This window comes from Mytilus edulis, chromosome 12 (genome assembly GCF_963676685.1).
Source record: "Mytilus edulis chromosome 12, xbMytEdul2.2, whole genome shotgun sequence".
Classification (NCBI taxonomy): Eukaryota; Metazoa; Mollusca; class Bivalvia; order Mytilida; family Mytilidae; genus Mytilus; species Mytilus edulis.
In genome coordinates this window covers 3,889,407-3,910,981 of record NC_092355.1, presented here as the reverse complement: position 1 = coordinate 3,910,981, position 21,575 = coordinate 3,889,407, and the positions used below count along the sequence as shown (strand labels likewise).

The following is a 21,575-nucleotide window of genomic DNA, read 5'->3' as shown; positions in this document are numbered from 1 at the left end:
ATGTGTTTGTCAATCAAGATAGTGCTGACTACAAGCATCTGATAAAACAGGTTTTACAAGACCAATATATACAAAAATGGCATCAAGATGTCCAATTATCTTCCCGAGGTGTATTTTATTCTAGTTATAAAAACTGTTTTGGTTTTGAAAATTATCTTATAAAAATACCGGAAAATGCAAGAATCTGGATGACAAAATTAAGAACGTCTAATATAAAAATTCCCATTGAAACTGGGCGTTGGTACAATATTCCGGCGGAGGACCGAAAATGTCACATATGTAAAGAGAGTGTAGGAGACGAATTTCACTATCTTTTTATATGCAAGTCTCCTCAACTGGTTTGTTTTAGAGAACAACATATCCCTAGTTATTATACGAAGCATCCAAGTAAGCAGAAATTATCTGTAATGTTATCTTACTGCAATGTTAATTTATATAGACAGGTGGCATCTTTTATCAGAAAGCTGAATAACTTATTGTGATATGTATATTAATTTGTATGAATTATTTCTTTTTTGTCTTATTTTTTTATATTTTGTCTTATTTTTTTTTATTTTTTTTTTATTGTTTATTTTTTTTTTTTTTTTTTGAATGTTACCTTTGTGTTATAAATCATGTTTATCATTGTATATATGTACCTCATGTTACACATATATGTGTCTGAGCGTTGCTTTACAATAAAATCTTGAAATCGAGAAATCTAATCGTTAGTTTCTTTGTGAAATTGACTCCTGGTACCTTTGATAACTATTAAAAGTCCTTAAAACATTTAAGTTTCATTTCACTAAATTTCCTTTAAGTTTCCGTAAACATTAACGTTGCTTCTCCGTTATTTGGTGCAGCATTTAAACAACTTTCCCAGGGGAAATAATCGTGAATTATTGATTAAGATGTTGATGAGGAGATAATGATGATGAGCTTGAAATAATTAGTTATTTACATGTTAATTATCCTACAAATATCAAAGTATATATCAGCAAATGGTGTAATTGTGTTACTATTGGGTAAGAATGCACAAATTTAACCTTTTTTATCTGCAGCGGGAACACATTTGACAAAGAAAAATCCTTGTCCCATTTGTTAATTTGTGGGGAAACCAGATACGTTTATCACTATGCTGACCTAGTTTTGTTTACCATCAAAATGAGCAGTTTTAATGAATGTTGGTTATAATAATAGGTGTTATGCAGGTAATTAAAATGTCTGAATAATCAAATAAATTATGTTTTAACTGCTACACATGTCATTTTGCATGTAGGGAGTAAACATTAATCTGTTAATGATAGTAGATTATTTGTTTGTATCTCAATACACCTGTAATCCACCATTTGACATATAACGTAATGGTACTCAAATTGTACCTATTTAGCAAAAATAGCAGTGGTCTTACAAGATTTCCTAGAGACTATTTAAACAATTTGTAATTTTATTATTTGATACTACATGTATGCATGTCTTTCAAAAAAGGTAAAACTATTTAAATATACACAAAACATTCACAGTATTTACCAATAGATGATGGTGTTTACTGAAAAGGAAAATGTATGGAAACGTCGCACGACGTCATCAAAACATCATCTTTTTAAAATTAGCAAATTATACTATGATATTATTACGTGAGTATTTCTGTATTAGCCTTGTTATTGGTCCGTAATACATGTACATGTAATAGTATCTTTATTAATTAACTACAGTGTTACAATATTTTTTTTTTTATTTCATTTCACGAGATAAACATTTTATCTTTGAAGTGGAACTATCCAAATCTCTGTTTCTTTTTTATGAAATGCAATTATATATATCTAATCATCTGACCAAGTGCCATTTCCAGGTGTCTTCGGCATTTTCTCATCTGAAGAATTTTTCTACCATTTCCATTTACTATAAACATGATAAAGTGTTACAAATAAACTGACCACAGATACCAGGACTAAATTTAGTATATATACGCCAGACGCACTTTTCGTCTACCAAAGACTCATCAGTGACCCTGGATTCCAAAAAAGTTAAAAAGGCCAAATAAAGTACGACGTTGAAGAGCATTGAGGACCAAAATTCCTAAAAGTTTTGCCAAATACAGTGCCTGAGTTAGAAAAGCCTTAGTATTTCAAAAAATTCAAAAATTTGTAAACAGTAAATTTATAAATATAACCATATCAATGACAATTCATGTCAGCACAAAAAGTGCTGACTACTGGGCTTGTGATACCCTTGGGGAATTAAATCTCCACCAACAGTGACAGCTTAAATTTAGACGCAACACATAAATAGTAATTGGAAAGGTACTGTCATTGCATGTGTTATGCAGAAACAACATGAACAAATTGAATATATTAGAAAAAAATAACATGGGAGTTGAAAATGATACAGCTATCCATAAGCCAAATGACCAAAGAACGACGATTACCACAATTACAGAATGCATATATGCCTGGTTCGGTTGAAAAATAAGTGAAGGTTTACAAAGCATGAGAAGCAAAAGTAAACAGTAAATCGATTTGTACCATCGTGAAAATTGAAATTATGAGGTTGTCAAGAAATTAACTTTATGATAATCTACAAATCTACACATTCCCCAAACCTGAAAGAATTCCGTCGTCTGCTTTCAAAATGCTTAATAAATGAATGTGACGGTCTTCAGCCTAAAATATATGCCATACTAAATGTTTCAGCATGTTTATGGTGGGTAAATGAAAACTGCGTCTTCCTAACAACTGTTTACTTTCAGTTTGTGTTTATTGTGACTTTCCATTTAAAAGCTAGAGATGTTCCGAAAATCCTGTATTGGCCGGATCAGAACTTGGCCAATACAGAAAAAAAATCTTTATTTGCCGAGTTGACCTTACACCTTATACAATGTATTGCACATGTTACATAGGCAGTTTTCACCATATTAAGTCCAATAACAACAAATGAACAATGTAGTTAATTATTAAAATGTGTTACAAGTATCTATTTCTATAAAAAATGAAGAGTAAGCATGGACTAATATCCATTTGTTAAAAATATTTCAAGAAATTAAACAAAAGCTCTGTTATTCGACTTTTGACGATGCAAATTTAAGCATGGATGCAATTTGGGTACTCCTCATTACAGAATCATTGATGGTTTGGAGGTCAGTTCAGACCAATTTTTCTATGATTCTATATGGATTCAAAATTAATTTGGTGAAACCATATAGTAAAGAATGATACATCTACAAAATAAAGACATAATGGAAACTTTTGTCTGAAGCATTGAAGACTGTAGGTTAAAAAACTGTCAAAATAGGTGCAGTTTGGGTACCCTCGCGTAACTGGTGCTAAGTGTTAATTCAACAATTTCATTTTAAACTAGTACTTCAAAAGACAAAGATATAGTATTATTAACTATCTCAATTTGATAATATAAAAAAGAAGATGTGGTATGATTGCCAACGAGACAACTGTCCACAAGAGACCAAAATAAATACTCAATGATAACACGTTATAATATATATATATGATCACCATATCACTTTTCATCGATTGATTGATTTGTGGCATTTTAACACCACTTTTAAGCTTCGCATTTAGACTATTTCGTGGTGGCCTGTTTTTATAGGTGGAGGAAGCTGGAGTTCCCAGAGAAAAACAACGTACCTTCAGTGATATTGTTTGTCTTAAATTTGTGGAGAATAAAGGCTTTTTCCCCTGGAGAAGAATCCAAATTTGAAAAAAAATGGCTTTAGATTATTCCCAAAAAGACAATTTTTTTCCCAAACAGTGCAGTCTCAGTAGTAATTGTGCATGAATAAAAAACTGAAAAACACTCATTTTCTTGCATAAAATTAATATATCTGCACATTTGAGGGTCTATTTATGTATCATTACTGACAAACTGGGGTCTTATTTTAAAGCAGGGTTTGACTCTTGAAAATGGGTTTGTAAATTGAAGTTTCAGTCATATTCATGCTTTATTTTAAATTTCCCAATTTGATGAAAATGACGCATATTTTCCCAATAAAAAAGGGTAGAGGTAGTTTTGAAAAAAGCAAACAATATCACTGACCTTCGATAGGAAAATATCACTTTTCATCCATAGAGTCTGTGTTAACTACGTACATATACTGTGTTTTCTATTATTTTGTTTATATTATTTTCCATGTTTTCAGGTACATGTTACTTGGTGGGTTTAGTTTATAGTTTAGTAAAGACATTAGAATAGACAATAGAAATATATTGAAGCCATAAATAGCCATTCAACAGTCTGTTTATTACTCTGGGCCCTGTCACCCAATGACCAGTATACATGTACAACATGGACATGAACCTGGGCATATGGACCAAATAAGAACAGTTTTTTGTCCATTGGTTTGCTTGTTGTCTCTTTAAATACAATTGAAAATGGAAATGGGGAATATGTCAAAAAGGCAGCAGCCCGCCCAAAGAGCAGACAAAAGTGAAGGCCACCAATTGGTCTTCATTGCAGCGAGAAAATCTGGCAACACCGGAGCTCCTCAGCTGGCCCCTAAATATATTGTGTACTAGTTCAGTGAAAATGGACATCTCTCTAACCTCCAAAACATATAGACATGATAAATGAACTAAAATTAAAAAAAAAACATACAAGACTATATATATATATATAGCTAACATAGGCCAGAAGTGTAATCAATAACTTTTTAAAGCATCAGTACAAAACTGTATACTGAAATGTACACTCAGTCTGGTTTTCTGTGTGGTGTTTTGTAGAGTGTTTTATCTAATGCAATTTACCCCTTTTTTCTTGAGGCCATGCCCTTTTTCTCTCGAAAAATTGAAAGCCATATGCCCTTTAGCTTTATCTGGATCAAGATGGGGTTGCAGTATTGGGTTTTTTTGCTTATCTAAAGGCGACAAGCATTGACTTAAGTTGATTTCAAGTTATTTCATGAAGACACAATGATTTTTATCACTTCTGCGAGACTCAAGAGCATTCATCAAATCATTCTTAGATTCTGCAAATCAATTGCGTTTCTTCATTAGAACGTTATGAAAATTGCCTGAAGTAAATTTTGTTATCCATTTATTGCTTGAAAAAACGTCATATTCCTTTTCAAATTGTGTGCCAAACATGGTTTATTTTTGTATACATTGTATTTTCTTTGTCCACCATTGAAATATATGTGCTAAGTATATATAGGGATCACAGTCATCCACTAGGGTTATATTAAATAAGAACTATTCTCTTTTCACTGCCAGTTAATTTTCTAAAACGTTTGAGAGATTATGCACTTGACAAAGGAGGCACCAATACATTTTCTGCAATATACAGACTAGTCAGTATTATTTGTGATGTAGCTCTTTTCCGTCTTTTCAAACCAGTAAGATCGGAACCTTTACATGAGGAAAAGAGGAAATTCCTTCCTGTTGATTTTGCCAATAGAGGAATTGATGCAATCAATATCGGCAACGTTCTACATCACAAGGAGGTAACATCTAAAATTCCTATTTTTTTTCAAAATCAATCTGTTCCTATTGTATCCTACAGTTACACCAAAACCATTGCACCTAAAATATTTAACTATAAACATGCATTGCTGGACCTTGACTTAGAACAATACTTAAAAAACCCTCCGACATGTGACTGTTCCCACTCGCCTTATAATTACAGCCCCTCTGGTCATGTTATAACTGGAGATCTAAACATAATTCAACATGAAAATCTCCGAAAGGTGATTTCTCATGGTCCTAAGTTTAGAGAACCCCAACACATCAATTGGAACCATAACTTCAAAATAATTATGGATTCCATTGAGGACTACGCCAGAGCATGGGCTATTAGCGAGATGTTGAACTGGACACGTTGTCAGAATGGGTTAAAACTATCAGGTCTCTGATAAACCGTCGCATTCAAAAGTCCGTTTTCAGAGACAAAGAGGCCATGAAATGTCTATCATCTCTTCATGATAAGTATGTTGTTGTTCCTGCGGACAAAGCTTCAAATACATTGTAATATTGTCTTTGTATGTAAATCGTAACACTACAAATGTCTTGTAAATGAATTGGGTATTAAGGAGCACTCAGGTAATCCCACATACAAAGACATATCATTTGACAAGGATGAGATTTTAGCAAATCATAAGTCCTTCATGGCTTCAATAAACATTACATTGAACATCAAATCGGAGGACTTACCTTGTTTGTATTGGATACCAAAGCTTCATAAAATTCTGTACAAACAACGGTATATTGCTTGCTCATCTTCATGTTCCACTAAAGAATTGTCCATTAGATTGACTAAAATTCTATCTGCAGTGAAAGAGGGTCTTCAGAAATACTGTGGAACTGTTTACTCGCGTAGTAGTATTAACCATATGTGGATTCTTAAAAATTCTAAAGAACTTCTAGACAATTTTAAATCTCGGTCTTTTTCTGAAATTAATTCTATCAAAACTTTTGATTTTTCAACCCTGTATACCACCATTCCCTATGTGAAATTGAAAAATCGCCTAAAAGAAATAATCCACAATGCCTTTCAACATAAAAATGGTAGCATACGCTACAAATTTATTACTTTGGGATTTCATAAGGCATATTTCGTTAATAGCGACAAACAAAAAGGTAAAACATGCTACACAAAAGAACAAGTGGTCAGTATGCTGGAGTTTCTTATCGACAACATATTTGTTGAATTTGGAGGTAGACTTTTTCAACAAATTGTCGGCATTCCTATGGGAACGAACTGCGCGCCTCTCCTTGCTGACCTCTTCTTATTTTCATATGAATCGGAGTTCCTTCAGACACTTGTCAAAAACAAGAAGATGAAAGAAGCCAGGTTATTTAATTTCACTTTCAGATATATTGATGATGTTCTTTCCATTAACAATTCTTACTTTTCTGATTGGGTTCCATTAATATATCCACCAGAACTAGAAATTAAAGAGACAACAGACACGGCTTCTTCGCCTCATTTTTAGACTTATACTTCTAATTTGACATACACAGTCATCTTAGTACCAGAATCTATGACAAACGAGAAGATTTTGATTTTGAAATTATCAATTTCTCCCACCTTAGTAGCAATATACCAACTTCACCTGCATATGGAATATACATTTCCCAACTTATTCGGTATTCAAGAGCTTGCAGCTCCTACTCAGACTTTGTAAAACGTCACCAGTGTCTGAGCAGAAAGTTGATGAACCAGGGGTATGTCAAAGAACGTCTCGTCCTTTTTCTCAAAAAGTTCATCGGAAGGTACCCAGAACTTGTTGATAAATATTTCGTATCAACTTCACAAATAATACACGATGGTCTTGAAGTATAGATTTTGCGTACTGACTTTGTTTATCATCTTAATAACGTGTTATATTATTCTTTTATTTGTCTTTATAATATTACTTTTACTGTTAAGTCTGTTTTTTGAGATATCCTTTTTGACGTGACTCTGTGCTTTAATGTATCCCATCATACTTTGAACAACAAAATTATTTTATGATGTGACTCTGTACCTATGTATCTTGTCATACTTTGAATGACAAAATTATTTTATTTATTAATAGTACTTTTACTGTTAACCCACTTTTTTGTGATATACATTTTACGTGACTCTGTACTTATGTATCCCGTCATACTTTGAACCACACTATTATTTTATTTATTATTACTTTATACTGTTTAGTCAGTTTTTGTTATATCTACTTTGCGTGACTGTATTTATGCATCCTGTCATACTTTGAACGACAAAATTATTTCATGTCTACCTGTGCGAATTTCAAACGCGCAATTTTACACCAGTACTCAAAACCCTCCTTCCTTGATGGGTGCATTTTACAAAGACAAATAAAATCCTATAATATAATCAAAATGAGGACGTTAATTGGATGTATTCCTTTTTGTGCTTCTTCGTTACATTTGTTGTTTTTATAGTGATTAAGATGATAACACAATGTTGACTGCTGTACCTCTATTTTTGACATTTTTAACTATTGTGTCTGTTTGTTTTGTTCACACATCGGTGACAATATAATGTAATTTGATGGGACTGCCATACAAGTGAGAGGTTTAGCTAGCTATAAAACCAGGTTCAACCCACCATTTTCTACATTTGAAAATGCCTGTACAAAGTCAGGAATATGACAGTTCTTGTCCATTCGTTTTTGATGCGTTTTGTTATTTGATTTTGCCATGTGATTATGGACTTTACAAATTTTTTTCCTCTGAGTTCAGTATTTTTGTGATTTTACTTTTTTCCATATAGATCATTGTTTCAATACATTCATTAAAGTTGTTTAACTCTGGAACTAAACCTAATATACTTATATCATTATATTATGTACCAGCTTATCTTTGTAAAATTCATATATCTTTTCTAACATGTTTAATAAGAAAAACTGAATATGTTGAACTTACTAGTTTATATGTTTGCCCTTCATTGTATTTTGTTACATCCAGGCGCAAAGTGCCCTTTCAGTAAAAATTTACCATGCCCTTTTTAAGTTCTAGATAGAACACCATATGATCTTATTGTTGTCTTTAGTTATTTTGCCATGAAGTCCTATATGCACTTGTTATTGTTGAGTGACCCCTTAGTATGTTCAACCTTTTTTTATGAGAAAGTTTAGATATTATTTTGTAATCATTATTTTGTTGTTTTCAGTGTTGTTACCATGGAGACAGAAGTACTGATTTTGGTTGTGGCACAGATAATTTCTTGTCTAGCTTTTCAGAAGTCAGGTAATGAATTTAATTTAAAGTACATGTAATATATATATTATATACCTATACAACTTGACTCGTAAAAATAAATTGTTTCTACATGTATATAATGTGTAGATCTTGCCAACAGTGGAATAATTATATATAATCAATATATAAAAATAAGGAGATTTGGTATGATGGCAAATGAACAACTATTAACCAGGGAACAATTGATGTATAAGTAGATATAACCTAACTATAGGTCACTGAGTTAGTCCTTCAACAATGAGCAAAACACAAATTGTAAAGTAAGCTATACATTAATCTAAAAATGACAAAGTGATAAGCTATTCAAACTACAGAACCAACAGCATATTGTATATATAACTACAAACAAAATAAATCCTAATTATGCCTGCTCACCCTCCCGTAACCTTGGAAAGTGGTGTTACAGCACAAGACAAGAACAAACTACATAGTATGTAAATCCATCAAAAAAGACTCATCACATCAGTAGAGAATACTTTACATGTATTTGTTCTTTCAGTTGTAATCAATGAACCATGCAATGAAGATCAACAATACTCCTTAGGGCTGAACGATCAGCTATACATCACAGTCAATGGGGATAAGTTTTTTGAGAAAGCTTGTGGAATCAGTCTGATCGCCAACGATGACAAATTTCAGTGTTCCAATCTCTGTATCTCCATAGCTAGCTACCAGATCCAGACATGTGATCTAAGGCTTTCTATCTATGATACTGGAGTATGGAAGTTTGGAACAGCCAGTCCTGCTGTTGTAAGTATATTTATCTCTTAATTATACAGAAATAACAAGTTGATCTCATTGATCCATTATGTACATGTACACACATTTATTAATCTGATGCAGATTCAGAATTTTTTAATAAATAACTTTTCTAATGATCTATTTTACCTGTTGGGCTTTTCCAGATTTTAAAGCATGTTGGGCATATGAGGCATATTTTCAAGATTCCAACCGCTCATAGAATACAAATTTAATTTTACTTTTAATTCTCTCAAAATTTGAAGGAAAATACAACCAGCCTTATTAAATTAACATAAGTCCCTCCATCCCCAGCTTCCATCCAATAAATTTTGTAACAGCCCTTAGACATGTTAGGGAAAAGAAATATATTGTGTGTATATTTCATATAAAAACACTTTTTTTAGTCCCCTATCGACAAAGTGAAAGGGTGACTTAAAATTTAGGTTTGCACTCCCTCTGTCGATCTGTTCATCCATTAGTCTGCCAGACAAATCAGTTTTCCACACTTTTTTCTTCATGCTTGTAGATGTTGATTTATTTTCTTACAGTTAGGACAGTGTAACAACCAGCTAACTAGGAAAGATTGGTGTTCTACTGGTAACCAGGCCAATATAAGACTAGAGAACACAGTTGGCACATGGGCAACAATGGTGGGAAAATATGACTTTGAAATTATAGCTGTGTCAAGGTGCTCCACTACACAAACTGCTGCAGTCCCATACAAAGGTATGTAGTTGTGGTGTTTCTGGAATTAATTTGAATGATCTAATAAAATTTTGTATAAACCTTTTTTTATGTCCCTGCATATAAGTTTTACACATGTCCATTCTTTGTTTGAAATTGGTTTCCGTTATACAACTTTAGTTTTACTTCAACCAAATGTTATAAAACTTATACACAAGGCTAATTACCACAAATAAAATTGAGAATGGAAATGGGGAATGTGCCAAAGAGACAACAACCCGACCATAGAAAAAAACAACAGCAGAAGGTCACCAACAGGTCTTCAATGTAGCGAAAAATTTCCCGCACCCACACATCAAGATTGAAAAAAGGTAGCTTAAAATTCTTGAGTTATGTCCCTTTATAATGTTGTGTGTGTTTCAGAAAAAGAAAACAGTAGTATGATCCAGAACACTGTGTCACATTGATATTAATAATATCTTAAGTTCTGTTTTCTTAGTTTCAGAAAAAGAATCCAGCGGTCCAGACCAGAACACATTGATTCTGATAGGAGCTATCTTGAGTTGTGTGATTATCTGTATGGCCATGTTCATCATGTTCCTGGTCTGGTACATCAAAAGGCAGGCTATTCTCTCTCACCAAAGTGCCAACAGCTTACCCAGGAGTATCTCACAAGGTAAGGGTACCAGTCAGACAAGGTCTGGTACATCAAAAGGCAGGCTATTCTCTCTCACCAAAGTGACAACAGCTTACCAAGGAGTATCTCACAAGGTAAGGTAACCAGTCAGACAAGGTCTGGTTCATCAAAAGACAGGCTATTCTCTCTCACCAAAGTGCCAACAGCTTACCCAGGAGTATCTCACAAGGTAGGGTACCAGTCAGACAAGGTCTGGTACATCAAAAGACAGGCTATTCTTTCTCACCAAAGTGCCAACAGCTTACCAAGGAGTATCTCACAAGGTAATGGTACCAGTCAGACAAGGTCTGGTACATCAAAAGACAGGCTATTCTCTCTCACCAAAGTGCCAACAGCTTACCAAGGAGTATCTCACAAGGTAAGGTAACCAGTCAGACAAGGTCTGGTACATCAAAAGGCAGGCTATTCTCTCTCACCAAAGTGCCAACAGTCTACCTAGCAGTATCTCACAAAGTAAGGGCACCAGTCAGACAAGGTCTGGTACATCAAAAGGCAGGCTATTCTCTCTCACCAAAGTGCCAACAGCCTACCTAGGAGTATCTCACAAAGTAAGGGCACCAGTCAGACAAGGTCTGGTACATCAAAAGGCAGGCTATTCTCCCTCACCAAAGTGCCAACAGCCTACCTAGGAGTATCTCACAAGGTAAGGGTACCAGTCAGACAAGGTCTGGTACATCAAAAAGCAGGCTATTCTTTCTCACCAAAGTGTCAACAGCCTACCCAGGAGTATCTCACTAGGTAAGGTTTCCAGTTAGACGAATATTACCACCATGTAGAATTAGAGATTATCTCACAAGTATAAATAAGAAGATGTGGAATGAGTGCCATTGATACAACTCTCCATCCAAATGTATACAAAGTTAGCAATTAAAGGTCAAAGTATGACCTTCAACATGGAAACTTGGCTCAAACTGAATAGCAAGCTATGAAGCTGTTTATCATGATGTCCTTTAAAACATGTGCCATCAACTTTGTCTTAATTATGTCTATTTTTGCTTTCAACAGGAAGTGCTGTTTATCATGCTGTCCAGGAAACATGTGATGGTCATGTGCCATCAGAGCCTGTTCAAGTTACAGACAAAATGCTGACAGATGAAGATCCAAGTCACCGTGTCTGGAATCAGCCACAGCCTACAGCGCCACCTGTTGAGGAAGATTGTAGCAAAGAAAGACCTCCTAGCTATCACGAAACTTGTATTCCGCCCAATTATGAAAACACTAGCCCACAAAATAGAGGTCGGGAAATAGTCTGATCACTTGCCCGAACTCTAGAGTTGGGAAATTTTGAATGTTTGTCCTGTTTTTCTTAAATAAGTTGTTTCAATATTATTGAGACAACTATTTCACATCAGACTGATTGAAGTTGTAGAAACGGAATTTGATGTACAAACTTTGTAAAATAATGAATGTACCCATCTATCCATTCAATTTTATATTGACATGGCGAAATAGAATGACAAATTGTATTTTTACAATTAACTTGAATGAACAATATATATGCAGTTTGCTTTCATTCATATATAGCATACCGTAGATGTATTTTTACATTTAAATGCTTTAGGAATTGAATTGAATAATTATTAAATGTGCATTGTAATGTATCAAATATATTTGATTAAATACTCTTAATGTACAGTATTTTATTCGGGAGTGTTATGGTAATTTTGATTAACCAGAATACTTTTTTTTTAAAGTCAGTTGGTTCATTTTTAGGGTCAGATGCTAAGAATATAATATAACCCCAATGTCAGTAGTTGGCACCTATCGACGAATAACTCCATTTTAATGGTATCCTTTCATAAAATGAAAAACAAATCATATTACTTTATGGGGAGGGAAAATCTTTATTAAGGACAAACAAAAGAATAATTTTGATAATTTTGTTGTCAATGAAATTATAATTGTTTTTATATCAATGTTGTGAGTTCTGAAGTTAAGATTGTTATAACTGAAGAATCCTACTAAATTTCATTACTTAGAATGATATTCTAGTTTTTTTTTAATGTTGATGCAACTTGAAATTCTAATCAGGTATTTACATTTCATCGGAACATTTCTGTTTGTAACATTAGTGTTATGATTGTAATTGTTGCCTGCTATAGTAGAAGATGCAGGAACAAATGATTCAAATTATAGAATCATGATGGAAATTGTTGCCTGTCATGTATTAAAGAAGATGCAAGATCACCTTATGAAAATTATAAATGGTTGTGCAAACAAAAATTATTTGTACTTTCAAAATTATTTTGCAATAAAAAAAGAAATTTAAATTTTTTAAAACAAATTTCACATAGTCAAAAACAAAATGACCGTGTGAGGGCCTTAAAGCCAGTCAAGGTCGTTAAAAACTTCCATCATCATAGTCAAACAGCTGGTACATTAATATTTTGACATAAAAATAAGAAGATTTGGTATGATATTCCTTTTTTCATGACAAGGGCATTGAAGTTACTATGTTAAGTGTGTTTTTAATAATTACAAATCAGTCAAGTACCAAGATTGTATGTATCACCATTGTTTAAGGTGGTACCTAACACTACAGGGAGATAACTCTGTAAAGTCAGCTAAACGTTTTAATTATTTTGTGTTGTAAAAGGAATAGTAAGCTTCTCAATGATCAAAATTGATGTTTGTCAAACTGCTATATAACCAGTGTATTTTTTCTGACAAAACGGTTGGTTCAAAATTTTTTATATTTGAATATTTTTGTTAAAGGGTCAAAGTAAATACTTTGACAAAATTTTATGAAAATTAAACGAGCCAAATTAATTTTAGTGAACGTGTTGGGTACCACCTTAAAACACTCCGTGTCTGTAAAAAAACAAACCAAGGGGCACAACTTTTATAGTTATACAAATCAATAACAAAACAATGAATAATTTTTGCTAATTTTTTTATCTTTGAAATTTGTTGTTGTGCAATAATCCTGCCAGTATGTATGTTGTAAGATGGGGTTAACAATTTGTAACCATTTTTATCCTTATATTTCAAAGCAGCACAATAGACATGATAGATGTTAATTATCTATATGTGATGTTTACTTTGTATGTTTAGGTTGATCAAATGATTACTAGGGTTTTTCGAGACTTTATATGGGAGTAGACCCAGGTCAAGGGACATAACTCTTAAAAAAGTCAATAGAATATTTGTGTCAGGCATTTTCAAAAATATGTATGAAGATTTTTTGAAACGCAAATTGATTGAATTCTGGTTGGTAATAATGTTTAAAATAAAAAAGATGATACAATGTACTAAATCTTTTAAAATCCAATTACTGTACTGATATAAAAATGTATCTCCCTCATCAAAGATCTATGCTAGTATGTCATTTTGTTTGTTATAGAACAAACAAAATTATCAAATAGTGTTGAACCAACTTTTAAAATTTTAAAATCAATCTGCAAAACAGAGGTCTTATATAAAATTGAATACAATACACTTAATTTGTTTTGGATTGCTAAAGATTTTGTAAATGATGCCTTTTTTTTGAAATTTTTTTTGTAGTACTGAGTTATCTCCCATGTTTCATTTTTTACATGGATCCTGTTAAAAAAAATGAAGAAAAAACACAATTAAACAGTAGGATATTTGGGTCTGACATTTAGAAGTTATTGTTTGATTTTCTTTTTTGGAAAATTACTCACAGGTTGTAAATGTACATCTGAGTTCAAAAGTGCTAATACATTTTGTAATATATTTTTTTTTTTTTATTATATAGACATATTCATGACACTTTTATGTGTACACGTAGAAAAGGTCACTTTTAAAGTGAGTATATGTAGATATTTACATTTGCATAATTGAAATTAAAATTATATATTGAAATAATTGAACTGAAATTTTGATTTGAATAATTAAAATTAGAATTATATGGTGAAATAATCGAACAGAAATTTATTTGTAGAATCTGTGTTGTTACAAATTGTGAGGTTAATATTTGTGGTGTATTATACAATGTGCTTTATATCATGTGTTATGTCAAAAGATTTACATTTTATAAAATATTAATCATTTTTTTGTTTATCATACCTCGTCCATATTCAAAGAAATGTGTATTGTCTAGTAATTTTATTAACAAATATTAAATTAAAAATTGTCAATCGAGTAAAATTAATATGGTATACTTATTGTAAAATGATATTGTTTTTTTTTTTTTTAGTCAATATCACTAGTGGAATTTCCAAAAAATCTCGATCTTTTTTTCAAATAAAATTGAGAATGGAAATGGGGAATGTACCAAAGAGACAACAACCCGACCATAGAAAAAAACAACAGCAGAAGGTCACCAAAAGGTCTTCAATGTAGCGAGAAATTCCCGCACCCGGAACCGTCCTTCAGCTGGCCCCTAAACAAATATATACTAGTTCAGTGATAATGAACGCCATACTAATTTCCAAAGCATCTATGTATATAAAATAAAAAAATAATTCCCACGTGTCTAAATAAAAAATTAAAAAGAGTAGGGTTAGAATAAGGTTTAGTTTGAATGGTCTTATTCTTGTTTTTCAGTAATGATTAATATAAGTGCTGTTTCATTATTCCAATAGGTTGATATACTATATCTTTATTACCAAAGTCTATATAAACTATAGGTATACAATTATATCAACATCAATAATACCTATAATACATACATAAACACAGACTATGTGACAGCAGAAGGTGTTGTAATGATAAACAAACATTATTTTAACATTTCGGATCTAAGCTTAAAAGATCTAAATATAAATTTACCTAAATTACACAATTCTTTTACATTATTAGTACTCATCAGTTTAATAAATTTGAACATCGACGGTTTTTTCCAATAAAAGTGGACATTTGAGGATGAAATGAAACTCATCCTCTATATCATTTTTACAAAAAGTACATATTCTATTATTTCTTGTTATACCATAAAATCTTCCATTTTCTATAGGAAGTTTCTATCTACTTTTTCTACTATTTAACACCACTTAAGATTTGAATATGACATTTGAATATAGATTTGGGCATGACTATATAGGAGTTATTTCTAAATTTTACTTTTATTTTTACTTATGTTAATGCGTTATTTCAATCCTGTTTATTTTTAGCTTTAATATTTTATTAGATATTGTTTTATATTATTGATGATGTATATATACATTTACACCATACATTTCATTCTAGTCATTACATTAGAGGAAAGTTTAATCTCTTCACCAAAAATACTTTGATCTGGGTGTTTTAAACCCAAGTTCTTCTTTACTTTATTGTTAGTAGATGTGGGAGAAATGTTGAAGTTGAATTAAGTACGAAATTGCTGCACTTTTATTATTGGTTTGATTTATGACAAACAAATAAGGTTCTGGATTAGGGGTCTTCATTTCTTTATCCTTTCCTTCTTTAGGCCATTTCCCTCTTATTTTGAAGAAGAAATCTTTAATTGATTTGTAAAATCTTGACATTTGTTTTGTGTAAAAAACCCATATAATGTCAAAAATTTGATCACAATCCAAATTCAGAGCTGTATAACCTTGAATATTTTGTCCATACTTGCCCCAACTGTTCAGGGTTCGAACCTCTGCGGTCGTATAAAGCTGCACCCTGCGGAGCACCTGGTTCCTATATAAGCACATCATGGTTCTCTATTCTTTTTTTTTATCCCCATTCTTTTTCTCTCTAATGCCCACTATTCTCTACTGTATGCCCATGATTCTCCTTTCTGTCTATCCCATCCAGACCCTGTTATTTCTTTGTCTGTAAAAATACTTACATAGAACAAGTGTTTCAGATTAATCATTTATTAATGTATGAATTTAATGATGCACATTACTTTTTTCCCATCCAGAGAAATTTTATATAGATAAAAGTTGGTTGTTAGCTTATAGAATATTACTTATTTAGATATATTTTAAGCATTAAAATGATCGTTGTGATAATTTGTAAATTCATTAGTTTCTTTTGGACTTGATAAATGCTGCTTTCAGATGATATACATAAAATTATCCAACTTATGTACGTTTTTGCAAGGAATTTCAATATACTGACAAGAATGGACAAATAGAAATACTCAATTTGAGAATGACAGGAAAGTAATTGTTACAAATGTAAAATTGCCATTTCAAATAATTATTTTCTAGATTTAAATTGGACTACAGCAAAAGATTTACTGCAATAAATGTTTAATAAACGGTAGAGATTTTTTTTAAAGATTTGTTGTCAACTAATTCTCATTGTCAGGTGACCTATACATTCAGTCATTAAAAAGACAGAACTAATAGAATTAAGAGTAGTCCTTACCCTAAACATTTTCATCCACATATAACCAGTGCAAGAAAGTTTTGACAATTTTAATCATTGTCAAGGAAATCCGTAACATATAAATGCAGTTAAAAATGAAATCCTTCTTTATGTATTTATAGATTATGGTTGGGTATCTCAACAAGATTCGTTTTCTCGCTTGAGCCGGTCATGGCAAAAGCGAGAAATGCAATTGCGTTAAGAAGACCAATGATAATCTGTTTATCGCTATTTTACCTATGACGACGTCGTCAATTTCATGTCAATTTCATTAGCAATGCCAAGTGGCTCCTTAGTTTCTAGTGATAATTTTCCATCTCAAGCGAGTAGCATGATATGAAAAATTGTCACAAAAAAATGATCAAAGATAAAATGCACAAAATAGCGATAAACTTTTTTATTAGAGATTATTTACCACTTGTTAGTGACCTTATCGTTTTTTGTGACATATTGAAAACATTTTGTTGTTGTCCCATCTTATTTTTAAAAGGATTTGAACCCTACATAGGTCTAAGAGTTGGTGAAAATTAACCATATAAATACAACATTTTTACTTTGATTTGATTCACATATTACAATGCTAACATAAGGTCTAGAAAGATTTTTTACCAAATATAAATAACATACACACAGTACATTCTAAATACTGATGAATAAAGTACATGTAAATTAACCATTTAGAAAATTCTTAGTATGTGAACCATACATTCACATTTAAAATAGTTATTGATTCAGTACTGAAAAAAATCACTTCGAAAATTTCTGTTATGTGAACCATACAAGGACATTCTAAATACTGATTCAATCCATGTACTGAAAATTAACCATGTAGAAAATTTGTGTTATGTAAACCATACATGTACATTCTATATACTGGTACATGTACATGTAATGAAAACTAACCATGTAGAAAATTCTTTTTATGTGAACCATACATGTAGATTCTTAACACTGACACATGTACTTAAAATCAACCAATGTAGAACATTTCTCTTACATGAATTTTTCATGCTCATCCTAAATATTGATTATTGCAGTTACATGTACTGAAAATTAACCATGTAAAAAATTTGTTTTATGTGAACCATTCATGTACATTTTTAAAAATACTCATTGACAGTACTGAAAATTAACCATGTAGTTATATAAACCTTTAATGTACATGGGAAATACTGATTGTCACAATACTGAAAATATGTTAGAATTAATGATATGGTTTTGAACATATTTACTTTTTTTCATCAAATATGAGATGGATTTGACATATCATGCTTGTATGCCAGTAAGTCATCTGATGTCAGTTGTTTAACCCTTTCCTCCATAATGACACCTTAAGACGCCACCCCCTTTACTCCATAATGACGCCCTTTGACGCCTGTGTAGATCCTCAGTTGAAAAGTTTTGGCTCCTATATTTCTCCATTAGACTTTTGAAAAATTGTATCCAATATGAAAAGGAGATTCATGAGAATATCTGACTTATACTTCATTGATGAAATATCTGTTTTCACAATGCATTAACACTTTAAACCTGATGAATTTTTTTTACCGAAAGAAATCCTATGCGAATCAAATACCTTAAAAAAAAAATCCATGGAGGAAAGGGTTAAAAGTTTAAAACATTGGTTTACTCCGTTACCTTTCTATTTTCAATTTTGGCACCATATAGCTATTATAATGTTTTCACATTTATATGTCAGGTGAAGGAAATTTTTGAACGTCTGAAATTTCAATATATGTGGAGAATTTTTTTAAAGCTGGATGATTTAAACATTTAAATAAAAAAATTTACGGACATTTTGAACAATTTATCCTTTTTGGAAATATTTGCTACACTTTTTGAGCTTAACAAATCACTGTGATCAGAAGTAGTATAAAGGTGGACTTGCATAATAGATTATTCCCAATGATATAAATTTGAGTCAGAGTTATTTCCGTTTTTGGCCATGAGGGAAAGCAAACTGGTTGATTTTCTTATTTGACAATTGGTAACCAAATTTAAACAAATAGTACAAGAAATTATGATAAAAGAACCATGCTAGAAAGGTTTTTCTTAAAATTAAGCAGTCATTAAAAGAAGTTGAACTTGATTGAACTTAGGTATAAGTTTCCCTACAATGTCATGGCAAAGGGAAATAACTTTGAAATCCAATAAGGTCAACGGAAATATATTTAGTACAAAACAAATAGTGGTATATTACTCTTTGCTTTACACTACCTCAACACAAATTGGCTAAATTGTGACCAAATAAATGTGCCCTTAGATTCCAAAATCAAAAATCTCAAACTTGATGAAATTTTCAATTTCCTAAGTAAGATTTCCTTAAGAAGAAATCTTTAGCTAGTAGCTGCCATGATTGAATTTCATTTTACATTTATATTTATGTGTAAATATTATTACTTAATTAGCAATACCAGATCTGGAAGATTTGATGTCATTAATGTTGTATTTGTTTATCATGTCAGTTTTCTGACTTTAATAATCTATTATTTTTTTTGTTTTCTTATTTTACTTGCAATTTGATTTATTATTTTGAAATAAAGATGTTACTGGGATGTTTGTCTTTTTATTTTATTGTGATTTTATTGAGATGAAATAAAATTGAAGTTGGAATTATTAAAACTCCCATAAAGTTGAGTTTTTCAAAGTTTATAGATTTATAAGAGCAGCTTGTGTATTTTTAAAAAGCTGTGGTCCTATAATGAAAATAAGACATCATTTAAAGAAGGCTCTAGTGACATGAATTGTCAAGTCCAATACTCCCACTGCACTACTGAGCTCTGGCAACTCAGCCTTTGGCAAAAAAGTAGACCAGGTTAGGAATTTGTGGTCTATGGTTTGTTAATAGATGCTGTCAGTTGTAATTGTTCATTAGTTGAAGTGTTTTCTCTTTTGAATTGTTTCTCAATTTTTCATACTATGGTCTTTTATAGCTTACTATTAGATGTTTTTGCTCATTGTTGAAAGACATAGATTTTCTTGTAATTGTTGACATCTTTGTCCTTTATGTAAGGAATGACTGTAATATTTTTCTGTCTATGAAGAAATAACATAAAAAATGTGGTGCACACTAAATAACCTGTGTGCTCTACATTTTTTTATGTTATTTCAAATAGGCAGAAAAATATTACAGTCATTCCTTATAATTTAATTCTAAATTTCATTAATTTGGGGTAAATCAGACACATTATAGAATTATGTCTATGAGGTGATAAACAAAACCCTGTCAGCCAATCAAAAGACACATTACATCCAAAATTAAATTATTTTATATTAGATACTGTACTTATCTAAGTGGTTATCATACCACATATAAAATTTAGGATGTGTGAAAGAGACAACAACCCAACCAAAGAGCAGAAAACAGCTCAAGGCCACCAATGGGTCTTCAACACATCAAGAAAATATCCCTATTTATGTATTTGTCCATCAGTCTTGTTAGCTCTATCGTTCCCAAAACTATAAAAAAAAAATATATATTTCAACAAAAGTTTCAGGTGGTGAATTAAAGTCATCACGACATATATTTTACAGATGCCATCACAATTTAGTTGACCATTATGGAAAATCTGTTTCATGATGGGTGATTTAAACATTTAAATAAATCTCTTTTTTACGGACATTTTGAACAATTTATCCTTTTTGGAAATATTTGCTACAGTTTTTGAGCAAAACTAATCACTGTGATCAAAAGTAGTATAAAGGTTGTGAATGTATATTACAGATATGTTCTATTTGTAGTGAATTGTGTTGGTCAGATTTTGGTTTCCTATGTTGTGTTTTGCTGACTCTTTATTGGGAGGTTTTTATTGTATTTCCATGTTATTGTCAATTTGGTTTTAACTATGAGTTTGACAACCCCTTTAACTACCCATTTGACAACCCCTTTGACTACCCCTTTGACAACCCCTTTGACAACCCCTTTGACTACCCCTTTGACTACCCCTTTGACAACCCCTTTGACTACCCCTTTGACAACCCCTTTGACAACCCCTTTGACAACCCCTTTCACTACCCCTTTCACTTCCCCTTTGACAACCCCTTTGACTACCCCTTTGACTACCCCTTTGACTACCCCTTTGACAACCCCTTTGACAACCCCTTTGACTACCCCTTTGACAACCCCTTTGACTACCCCTTTGACTACCCCTTTAACAACCCCTTTGACTACCCCTTGACAACCCCTTTGACTACCCCTTTGACAACCCCTTTGACTACCCCTTTGACAACCCCTTTGACTACCCCTTTAACTACCCCTTTGACTACCCCTTTGACAACCCCTTTGACTACCCCTTTGACAACCCCTTTGACTACCCCTTTGACAACCCCTTTGACTACCCCTTTGGTATCCCCTTTGACTACCCCTTTGACAACCCCTTTGACTACCCCTTTGGTATCTTCCACCTTTCTGTAAATGATAAATTTTGGTGAAATTTGGACTGGAAAGTGTATATGAATTATTTCATTAAAGTTTCAAAATGGGTGCTGATTAAAAACAC

At 32.0% G+C, this 21,575-nt stretch overlaps 1 protein-coding gene across 1 annotated transcript; it reads left to right on the top strand.

Moving 5' to 3' along the window:
• The first annotated feature begins 844 nt into the window (after positions 1-844).
• On the top strand, positions 845-13,076 carry LOC139499492 (uncharacterized). Its single transcript, XM_071288190.1, has 6 exons — positions 845-1,004; positions 8,602-8,678; positions 9,190-9,440; positions 9,980-10,157; positions 10,615-10,791; positions 11,818-13,076. Exons 2-6 carry the CDS (start codon positions 8,612-8,614, stop codon positions 12,063-12,065), a joined length of 921 nt encoding a protein of 306 aa, XP_071144291.1. The 5' UTR covers positions 845-1,004; positions 8,602-8,611; the 3' UTR covers positions 12,066-13,076.
• Positions 13,077-21,575: the final 8,499 nt, after the last annotated feature.

What these genes read in the sequence shown, in the direction of transcription:
- LOC139499492 (XM_071288190.1), top strand. Translation starts at nt 8,612, where the DNA reads ATGGAGACAGAAGTACTGATTTTGGTTGTGGCACAGATAATTTCTTGT. An exon ending in TCTAGCTTTTCAGAAGTCAG is followed by an intron (nt 8,679 to 9,189) that starts GTAATGAATTTA and finishes TTGTTCTTTCAG; the next exon opens with TTGTAATCAATGAACCATGC. An exon ending in TGCTGCAGTCCCATACAAAG is followed by an intron (nt 10,158 to 10,614) that starts GTATGTAGTTGT and finishes CTGTTTTCTTAG; the next exon opens with TTTCAGAAAAAGAATCCAGC.